This window comes from Pseudorasbora parva, chromosome 12, assembly GCF_024679245.1.
Source record: "Pseudorasbora parva isolate DD20220531a chromosome 12, ASM2467924v1, whole genome shotgun sequence".
Classification (NCBI taxonomy): Eukaryota; Metazoa; Chordata; class Actinopteri; order Cypriniformes; family Gobionidae; genus Pseudorasbora; species Pseudorasbora parva.
Window position 1 is genome coordinate 39,870,591 of NC_090183.1, and position 11,575 is coordinate 39,882,165.

Here is an 11,575-nt window from a genome sequence, read left to right on the forward strand (position 1 = left end):
ATCAAAAGTGACAGTAAAGACAATTATAATGTTACAAAAGATTATATTTAAAATAAATGCTGTTCTTTTGAACTTTCTGTTCCTTAAAAAATCCTGAAAAATGTTTTACACAACCGTTTTTTCAATATTGATAATGATCATAAATGTTACTTGAGCTTCAAATCCTCATTATAAAATCGTACTGATCAAAAACTTTTGAACGGCAGTGTGTGTGTATGTGTGTGTGTGTGTGTGTGTATATATATATATATATATATATATAGAGAGAGAGAGAGAGAGAGAGAGAGAGAGAGAGAGAGAGAGAGAGAGAGAGAGAGAGAGAGAGAGAGAGAGAAATTATGCCAATAGTGAAGAACCCCTGGCAGAATGTGTGAAAATGTGGCAAAACAAAAGAGATTATACAAAATGCATGTTACTTGATTTTAATACTGTGTCATTTCCTGGATGATTCAGGGCTGTTTTTGCGATGGTTTTTATTGAGCAAAATAAAAATTTCCTTTTTAATAAGTTGTGTTTGAGCCCCTTAATTTTGTTAAAATTATTCACATTTTCTGCTAGGGGTTCACTGTATATTTACACACATATACAGTATATATCATAATATTATAAATATATTATACTTATTTATAATATTATTTTCTTTTATTTTTTAGTGATGCAACATATAGATACTCAGAACTGCGAGAAATGGAAGAGCAAAATGCAGCCAGAGAAGAGGCTGAAGATTCAGATGAGGTCAGTATGTGGGGCATGTTAACACTAGTTTATAATGGCTTTCAAAATGATATGCTTAATCACTTTTTATTCTTACTCTAACTTTTCTTTCCACAGGACCTTTTGGAATAAATCATGTAGCACAATTTATCCTCCACGTTTCTCTTCCTTTTTAATACTGTGACTTTTAATGGCCACAAGCATCACATGGGTCATTTAAAAACCACCAGGAGTTCCTGAAATATTTATCTCTGTTCCACCATTTTTCAGCATGGATATGTCCACCAACCAGTTAAATTTAGCTGGTCACATTTGGCAGGATTTAAAGGCCAAGAAGATCCCCAGCATGAAAGAACTGAAGGGCAAGGGGTTCAGGAATATTAAAATGCACATTAGAGATAAAAATTACTGATTTATTTGAAGGCAAATAACTTCTAGAGCTGTGGCTGTGGTCAGTTATGGTGCCCATTGCTTAAAACTTGGCTGCTTTTTAAACGCACTCCTTGAAGAACGTATTTAGTATTTTCTTCAATTTCTCAATGCACGTTCTACCAAAGTCTGTTGAAATGATTGTTCCTCTTTATTTATTGTGTGCGTATGTGTGTGTCAGATCTTAGCTTGACTTTAAAACAGCTTCATGATATCAGGTTTTGTTCCCACTGGAAACTGTGAAGCGTGCTACTAATACCAGAAGCACATCTGAATAAGCGGTTAACTGTAAACCGTCTTAATAACTGTCTTATCAACTGTAATGATGCTGTGGATTTTGCATTTCAGTGCCTTACTGAAATCTGTTACTGTGCAATTTAACTGTGGTATGCAAATGAACAATAGTCTGCTCTTTCCTATGCTGGTAATGGTATTTATTAATGGCAGTGTTTGACTTTACCTCTCTGTTAAGGTGATAGTGTTGATTAAGGAATATTATGTGTGGCCCAGAGCTCCATAACTGTTTCTCAGTTCTTGATTTTGAAGTATTTTTGATGTATGAATTTGAAATCTTTAGATTTCACCTGAGACTCAAGTTCCCCCACTAATGAATGCTTATAAATGGTTTGTTTTAACTGCACTGGAATAAAATTATATACATTAATATTCCTTGTGTGTTTGATTTATATTTGTGTTTTGTCCACAAGAGGGCAGCAGACAACTGTAAAATCAGTGCATGCAATGACAGTTCTCATCTGCCTAGTTGCCAGTTCGGTTAGTTAAGAATGAAATTAGATTAGTTTTAATTTAAAGGGTACATTACGGAAGCCCAGAACGGCCATGGATAATATATATTTTTTCTGTCTTATCTTGTGATTACAACTTAATTTTCTAGTGACCTCAAGATAACAAAAGTAGTTTTCTCGTAAGCACAACTTAATTTTCTTGTGATCTCAAGATAGCAAAATTGTGTTTTGTCATGATCACGACTTAATCTTCTCTAAGTTACACAACTGCGCCAACAGGGGGCAGTATAGAACCCATTAACTGATGGGGTGCGGTATAGTCTCCACCTTACTGTTATATTGGCCCAGATTGAAGACCTTTCGTGATCGCTATAATTCGTGCAGTACTGTGTGCATTAAGTAATTAATTAACTAATGTTAAATGGTTTAATGTGATTAGTTTGCTATAATAACAATAGCATTCAGTGTGATAGTAAACTTACTGTTTAACTTAATTTTGATGTCACTGTATTCTGTTTGCACTTTATTGTGCATCATGTTATTTTAATCAGCAGCTTAAATAACTGTTAGTTTGGGGGGGGGGTGCGATATCGATTTCGATCAAGATTCAGTATCAATTCATATATAGTATAGCCTACTGTACACAATAAGGAAATATTTGTATGTCTTAGCACTATTTTAAACATTTCTTGGCTCAAATATGTGCTCGCATTCATTAATATTCACTTGTGTGCTTATATAGGTATCATTATTCGTTAAAAAAAATATTAGGATGCAAGTTATTAACGTTTAAAAAAAAAACACATTTAAAGAAATCTAGTGTTTCATCATATCTAAATATTTATTAAAATTCAAGACTGCAATACTTTTTGGAGCAACTAGATTATACATATATAATTATTAAAGAGCCGTAAAGCACATACTGGGTAATAGCATTACAAATGAACATTATTATTGAATTTGAATTCTTTATTTTAACCTTAATTACTAAACCAATTGTAATATCATTTTTTTAAATATATTAGAAATATTACAATATTAGTTAATTAATAATTGACAATAACTATTGCACAAATAGTATGTCTAGTACTAAAATAACTCCTCAAAATATTCAATAAATATTATTGAACCAAAATGTAGAACATTTATTTAATTAAAAAATAGTTGTGAGTGTGTGCCAATTAATAAGGAATACCTGAGGGCTAAATACAAGAATAACATTAAAGGAACTGTATGTAAGAAATGTATTTTAATTAATCATAAAATGGCCCTGATATGTCACTGGACATTAAGAAATCATGGTAATTTCAAATACTTATATCACTGACAACAGTAGTCCGGCCAGAATATTGTCATTTAAAAGTTGTTGTTGCAGCCCTCAAGTGATGTTGATGTTGACATGTTGTGTTTTGGCCTTGAGCTCCGCCCTCCACCTATCGACCAATCACAACGTCAGTAGTGTTTCGGCATCCGGGTTGCCAGCTCTGCTCTAGTTACCACAGCTCCAGCTACAAACGTTCCTGCTGGATCCTAATGATCCAGATGATCTGGTAACCTCAAGCCAGGGGGAGGGGGAGAGGTGATAAACCTGCAGTACCAGTTTTGGCCACAATCTTACATACACTTCCTTTAATGTTACAATGTTGCATCTCTATCACTCTCCATAATAAAACTATCCTGTAAATATGGTTGACTTAATAATCAATGCACACTATGCTGTACTGTTTACCGAAACTTGCTGCAAACATACGTATAGTGAAATGGTTGTGTTTCTGCTTAAGCCATTCAAATGCATTGACACAGGACTAGAAGTAGGGTGCAGTGCAGTTTTTCAGAATGAAACAATCATGAGAAGATTCTAGAAATTAAATGAAAATCACTTTAAACTATAGCATTCTGTGCAGAATTCAAAATGGGTCCAATAAATGTTCTGGTATGCGCCGACTCGATGATCTGCTCTATCGTGTCTCTGGACCGGAGCAGACTTTGTGTGCGCTGCGGATGTTTGCGTGACAGTAACGAGAAACCAGACTTCATTCGCCCCAATGAAAAGCATATTTAGACTGTCTGAATCGTTCCCTATCCCCTTTATAGTGCACTATGTGCCATTCACCATGTAAAAGATAGTACATGTGTGAACAGGTGAGCGATTTAAGCCGCAGCTTCAGCGTCTATTTAGGGCAGGATGCTTTAGATTCTAGAGAGCATTTGATTGGACAGAAAATCTGATGAGGAGCTGAAGTGCAGAGTGAAGTCATTAAAATTATTGATCCATATGGTGGAAGGGAGAGACTAAATTTGGAATGCTACTATCTTCTAAATTTGAATTTTGCCATTGTTTTGGAGCACACAAGCTTATGCGAGACCAACAAACTTCCATTTTGATTTCATGGGGACTTTAAAGCAGCAAATTTACCACACCTTAAGGATACATCCTACATCCTGTTGGCTCAGTTTTCACACACTAGTTCTGTGAACTCTGAAACAGGTAACAACTTAGGGGTGAGAGAGAGAAAAAACATTTATTGCAATTTCAGGTAATGTTCCATTTTAAATCATGTTACTGTTGCCTCAGGACCTTGAGAAGCTAAGACGATTTTCATGCTACCAAAAATGAGACCTAAAGGTAAAGACAACTTTTTTGACATTTCTGATTCATCTGTGTGATCGTTTGTGATGATATACTAATTGTGGTATATTTATTTATAGGCTGTGTGTATGTTCTCATAACAATACTGATCATGTTATTATGGTGTTTCTCCATAAAATGGTCAAAACATCAAGAAGCTGCCAAACGATCATGTAATGCAGATGGTGACAGCTTGTGTCATGACGACTTGTTAATCCATAACATTATTAAATAAACTATGTTTTATTACTGTTATGTTTTACTGTGTCTAAAATATGGGCCTTTATATTTCAGATGAAGTTAATGGTTTTGTGACAGATTGTGATAACCTTGGTAAGATTCATATGTATGTATTGGTGGATGAGAGGTGCATCATGGGTGCTTGCAGTACTGTACTTTTTTCATGCAACTTGTATATTTCTCTGAGCAGGTCTGTTTAAGTCTCACTTTGAATGCTGTCCACTTAAACACTGCCCTGCCAAATACTTCCCATTCCACCTTTACAGCGGTGTAGCCAATGTGGTCTCTGCAAAAATCTGCTTTAACAATACAACGTAAGAACCATTACATCATGTAGCTTAAGACAGACTAGCACAGCGATAAAGTGACTTAACATAATAGTTCACCCAAAAAGGAAAATTATGTCATCATTTACTCACCCATTTGACTTGGAACAAAAAAGTAGATATTTTAAATAATGTTCAGCCTAAAATTAAATTTAACAATTGAATTCACTTCAGCGATTAGCATATGGCTTTGTATCTGGAGTATATTCAAATGTGCTCCCCCACGACCATCTTCCGTTTTCGTGTGTACAGCGTCATTTAATTAACGTGTCTGCATTATTGTAAGGGTATGTTTTGGGTTGGGGTAGGTGTAGGTATTAATAAAACACTTCTGTTAAGTAGCAAATGTATTTTATTGTTATTTTATTGTGAGATTTTGCCTCACCTCCGACCACTGCTATACCCCTTCTAGCCCATAGACATAATATACCTAGACGCCCCATAGACTTACGCTGCCTATTGGAGCGGACGTATCAGCACGGCGCCATCTTGGATGGGTCCCCAATGCGCCGCCCCCCGCATTTATTTCTACTGAGGAAGATGTATTCTCAACTACAATGATCATAACTCCCTGATGACCCAGTTTAAATACAGATTCATCTTCTCAGCGCTGAAGTATCCCTTTAAAAGGGTTTTAAATGTGGCTTTTTTATTTCAATGAAACTAATGTACTATATTTTAGCTTGATAATGTTTTTTATTTAAAGCTACACTGAGTAACTTTTTTAGTTTGTTCTTAGCTAAAAACACTTAGTTCTTTCAAAATATGTGCTCATTAATGTATATTTACTTCTTTCAAGTAATAAAGTATTCTCGTAAGTAAATAATATGCCATTGAAAATACAGACGGGTGAGGGGTTAGAATGCCGGTCGCCATGTTGCCCCTCCATCTTGAAAGTACATTAGCCAAAGAGGGACATACCCGTAAATTCAAGCTTCGCCTTTAGCGTTTTAACACTTGATGGCAGTCATGGACGAGGTCAAACTGGAAGCCATGTTAATCTTGGACTAAATCGGCCACCGTAGGAGTTAAAACGAAATCGAAATTGAGAGGAACAGAAACTAATATTCACTGGCTTGTCATATACCTTTTCACCACTAGATGGGGGAAAATATCACACAGTGTAGCTTTAATATTTTGTATTTTTAGGGGATTTTATGTTACAAAATTATATTTATGCAGTAGTTTTTGAGCATGGATCTGAAAATAAAATTTCCCACTTAGGGCCCTATCTTGCACCCAGCGCAATTGACTTTGTACACCGACGCATGTGTCATTCCTATTTTGCACCCGCGCAAAGCGCGCTTTTCCCTCCACAGAAAAACGTTGCTAAACTAGTGAATGAACTTGCGCTCCCTGGGCGGTTCAGCGCAAAAAAAGGAGGCGTGTTCCGGCGCAAACAATCCCTGGAGCTATTTTTCTGTTCCATTAAACAGTTGCGCCACTGACCAGAAAAAACCTGGTCTAAAGTCAGTGGCGCGTTGTTCATTATGCTATTTTAAGGGAGCATGCTTGACCATGTAGCCTATAGCGTGCATAACGCGCATACACTTTACTCATGTAATCTACACAGATGCAACAGTTATTTTTGCGAATCATAAATTGTTACACTAAAAAAAAATATTAGCACATTGTGGTGTGCCATGAAGATGTTAAAAAATAAAACTAGCTTACAAATTATTCAGGCTAATTGTAGAAATTAAGGATCAGACCTGTTTGCCCAATAGTGGCAAGACATATATGTATATAAGGACATCTGACAAAATTGGTTTGTCCGTCAAGAACCAGAAAAAAAGAAAAAAAAATCGACTGAAAAAATGAAAAAAATGTTTAACCGACGCTATTTTGGGTGGGTTTCTCCCATCCCCATACAAAACAACTTCTCTGTCTTTCACTCCCTTACGAAAGGAAAATATATTTACCAATATATTGCTTGAAATATATTTTAATATATTGTAAATATATGAAATAATATATTGATGGCATTATAAAATATATTATATATTCATGTAATATATTGCAAAATATACAAATGATTGCCGCTTTCAATATATTGAAAAATATAAATATATTCCCATATATGTGAATATATTGCCTAATGTATTGCATGAAATTTTTCAATATACTGCAATATATTTTTGTTTCGTAAGGGGTGCTCTTACAAGAACGTGAGCCTGGTAAATACGCCATAATAATAGCAATCCACAATGGAACTTGCGCACCTGCTTTTAAAGGGAATGTTGGATGACGCTCTGATTGGTTTATTCACGTTACGCCCAAACCACACCTATGAATAATGAAGCTACTTCAGACCAACCCATTTTAGATTTGCGCCGGGCGCAAGAGCCATTTATCCCGCCGGGAAAATAGCAACAGCGCCGAGACCCGCCCACAAAGTTACTTGCACTCTGCGCTTTGACACTTGCGTTTCAGATCGTTAAAATAGGGCACTTTAACTGTCCAAAATGTTGGATGCTTTGGAGCACTGACTTGAATTTTGTCTCTTTTTAAAGCTGACACTTGGCAGATTATTGCTGAAGAGCAAAACAGTTTTAAAAAGTGAACTTGATTATTATTATTTACATTTATTGGAAACTAAACTATTTTCAATGTTTAAATGAAATATTCCAAAACACATTTTACTCTAAAAATGTGAGAAAATCACATCTATAACAATCTAAACAAGCTGTGTTCCAAATATGAAAATATATATAAAAAGAGCTTTTTGTAAAAATTTGTTTGGGCACAGTACATTGCAAAAAAAAAAAATGTCTCAAATTGAACATTTTATAGTGACTGATCACATCTACATTTTTCAGTTGGCTGAATTAAAATTCTGTGAATTGATGCAATTTAATTCAGTTCGGCCAACTGAAGAATTTTGATGTGATCAGTCACTTGAACATGTTCAGTTGGAGATCTGTTTTTTTTTTACAGTGTACCAAACATTTCCAATAGATGAAATTTGTCTCCCCGTTCATTTCCAATGCAGTCATTTTTGACTGTGAACAATACAAGTGTAAATACTCTTTCAGGACCATTTAATATTAATTACATTTTGAGAGTGAGTAAATGACACAATTTTCATTTTTGGATGAAATATTTAATTATATTATACTTACAGATACTAAAAGAGCACAAATGTTCTTCTCTACAGTGTCATGGGTGGCATCATGAATAATGCAGGACAAGGGCTGAACATTGTGATAGCAGATGGTTCGTTTATTATTAATTTTATATATATTTAATTTATTTAAAAACATTTGAATTTTGATTACATGGAAATCATTTTCATATGAACTTTTGTTAAAAAATATGTTGCTATATTTTTATACGTTTATAAACTATTAATAATAATTATGGGCATTAAATTAAATTTGAAGTTTTATTTTTTAGGTGGAACCGGTGAGATTTTAAGAAATAATTACTTTAATGTGAAATCAAAAGGTAGGTCTCTTAGTGGATTTGTGCATGCAAGAAGTTTAATCTATTATATTTAATATAACAAATAAAGCTATCCTGACGTTCAGAAACACTTCTTTTATCCTTGAAGATCCTGAGGACTTGCTTGCCTATCTAAAGACACTGAAGCCAGGAAATATAGTGCTTGTGGCCTCAGACATCGACCCTACACCACGGTAAAACTCTTGACAGCCTTCACACACCATCAGCATGATTAACTTGGGTTTTGAGTTGAATAATTCATACATGTCTCACTTCCACTGCCACCATCTCTCTTCTAGGCTGACTGATGAGATTAGAGAGATATTCACTGCACTGGGCAGCACCATGGTCAAATCCTTGAAGCCCAGGGATAACTGGGTATTCGCCGGCACATATGGAAGAAGGGAAGCTAGTCCTTTTGAAAAGGTTGGAACTTCTTGTTCTTTTAAGTGTAATTGACTTCCTTTGTGCATCACTGCAATTTTGATTGCTTTCACAGACTGAGCAATGAGTTATTTTCTGTCTTAACTTAATTTCAGTTGTGACAACTCTCTGGACAGCATAAGAGCATGTATTAGTTGAATGCGTTGTGGTTGTAAAGGGAAGTAGTAATTAGGGTGTACCGAAATTGGCAGTTTTGTCCCGCAAGACATAATCAGTGTCCAGCACTTCAATTATATCAGTATTATTTTAATTCCTTCCAGAAAATACAATACCATAATAAGAAATACAATAATTTAAAATGCTATTGGTGTTTAAAAATCCATTCACACAGCTATCATTTTGTAGCTAGAGCAGGAAAATAACCAACCAACGCAGTTGCTGATGACAACTGTGTGGATGAAGCAAAGGAACCGTGTGGGCCTTATTACAGGGATAGTTTAAAAATGAATATTACCCCATGATTTACTCCCTCAAGTCATCTAAGTGCATATGACATTCTGCTGTCAGATGAATACAATCGGAGATATATTAAAAATATCTTGGCTCTTCCCAGTTTTATAATGGCAGTGAATGAGGACAAAATTTTGAAGCCCAAAAAATGCATATAAATATACATATATATATATATATATATTGTTACGTATCCTCACGCTTTTTTAGGTTGGTATACGGAAATCCTTGGCCTTTCCTAGTGGGTATACGGCATAGTATACCTGCGTATCACGTAGACTACACAAACCTGATATATATACAAACCTGATTCCAAAAAAGTTGGGACACTGTACAATTTGTGAATAAAAACATAATGCAATTATGTGGAAATTTCCAGATTTCCTGTGCCTGTCCAGATGTGTAAGCTGCCCATGCCACACACACTCACCCCATACCATCAGAGATGCAGGCTTCTGAACTCAGCTCTGATAAGAACTCGGGTTGTCCTTGTCCACTTTAGTCCGGATGACATGGTGTCCCAGTTTTCCAAAAAGAACTTCAAATTTTGATTCATCTGACCACAGAACAGTTTTCCACATTGCCACAGTCCATTTTAAATGAGCCTTGCCCCAGAGAAAACGTCTGCGCTCCTGGCTCATGTTTAGATATGGCTTCTTTTTTGACCTATAGAGGTTTAGATTATCTAAATATTTGGGTGATATTATATTGTGATACTGGGTGACATCACTGTAGATGATGATAACTTCAAACTCTTTGCAATTTTTCTCTGAGAAACTCCTTTCTGATATTCCTCCACTGTTTTGCGCCACAGCATTGGGAGAATTGGTGATCCTCTGCCCATCTTGACTTCTGAGAGACACTGACCACTCTGATAGGCTCTTGTTATACCCAATCATGTTGCCAGTTGAACTAATAAGTTGCAAATTGGTCCACCAGCTTGTTCCTTATATGTACATTGAACTTTTCTGGACTCTTATTTCTAACTGTCCCAACTTTTTTGAAATGTGTAGCTCTCATAAAAAAAAAAAATATATATATATATATATATATATATATATATATATATATATATATATATATATATATATATATATATATATATATATATATATATATATATATATATATATATTTTTTTTTTTTTTTTTTTTTTTTTTCACAAATTGTACATATATATTAGTTTACATTATGGTCATTTTGTTAGTTTCCAAGGCAATGTTTATATTTTTGTATTTAACATTTAATTTAAATTAATTTTCATTAAAGTTTTTCATCTAATATTTTGACTTTATTTGATTTTTTATTATTTTTTATACTTTTAGTTTTTTGTTAATAATCACTGCTATAATTTAGGTTGATTTAAATTGATTAATTTAAATAGATTGTTTTCTCTGTTATGTTTAGTTAAATCAGAATGATATGAGCAGGAACGCGTATGAAGACTGGCCAGAGATGGGGGAGATCATTGGCTGCTTTCCCAGAATAACGGAGACTGAATGAGTCTGCCACATCAGCCAACCTCAGATCACCACGCGTTTGGGACATTTGAAAATGGGACATTAACAACGCAGTAGCTTTTTTATTTGCTGTCCCTATTAAGCAAATAGAACTGAAGGAAGTTTGCTCAATTTTTTTTTCAAAATCCATATGACTTCCTACCATGGATTACAGAAGAAGAACTTTGCATATGTTCACACTGCTCTTTTCCAAACAATGAAAGCAACTTTCTGCCATGATGATCATATTATGAAGCAAAAAAAAAAAAAAAAAAAAAAAAACACAGCTGATTGTTTTCTCATACTGAATTCCTTCACATTGGTTCTTTATATGAAGGTAACACTGTTGCTGTTGATATTAACAATGAGTGGAAAACGGGAAAGTGACATCAGTTTTTTTACACAATCCCTCTTTTTCACTCCCCCTCCCTCTGCTGGATTGTAGTACCAGTTAGGGCACTGTATGCAGTCTGGGATTGAAAAAAGTGTGTGTGTGTGTGTGTGTGTGTGTGTGTGTGTGTGTGTGTGTGTGTGTGTGTGTGTGTGTGTGTGTTTGCTTGGAGGGATGTACTTTCCCTCCTGCTTCTCCTCTTGCTTTGCATGAAGATAGCAGGTGGAATCCCGAAGAAGTTGTTTCTGGAACAATCCTGAGTG

General features: G+C 34.9%; 1 protein-coding gene across 1 annotated transcript; it reads left to right on the forward strand.

Annotated features, from left to right (window-relative positions):
- The first annotated feature begins 4,793 nt into the window (after nt 1-4,793).
- si:dkeyp-67f1.2 (uncharacterized protein LOC556106 homolog) lies at nt 4,794-11,439 on the forward strand. Its single transcript, XM_067458187.1, has 7 exons — nt 4,794-4,851; nt 4,949-5,072; nt 8,242-8,300; nt 8,481-8,531; nt 8,638-8,722; nt 8,828-8,954; nt 10,830-11,439. Exons 1-7 carry the CDS (start codon nt 4,794-4,796, stop codon nt 10,923-10,925), a joined length of 600 nt encoding a protein of 199 aa, XP_067314288.1. The 3' UTR covers nt 10,926-11,439.
- Nucleotides 11,440-11,575: the final 136 nt, after the last annotated feature.

Excerpts from the sequence above, each read along its gene's own strand:
- si:dkeyp-67f1.2 (XM_067458187.1), top strand. The coding sequence starts at position 4,794 with ATGGGCCTTTATATTTCAGATGAAGTTAATGGTTTTGTGACAGATTGT. Across the intron at positions 4,852-4,948 it reads GACAGATTGTGATAACCTTG|GTCTGTTTAAGTCTCACTTT; the intron begins GTAAGATTCATA and ends TTCTCTGAGCAG. Across the intron at positions 8,723-8,827 it reads GACATCGACCCTACACCACG|GCTGACTGATGAGATTAGAG; the intron begins GTAAAACTCTTG and ends TCTCTCTTCTAG.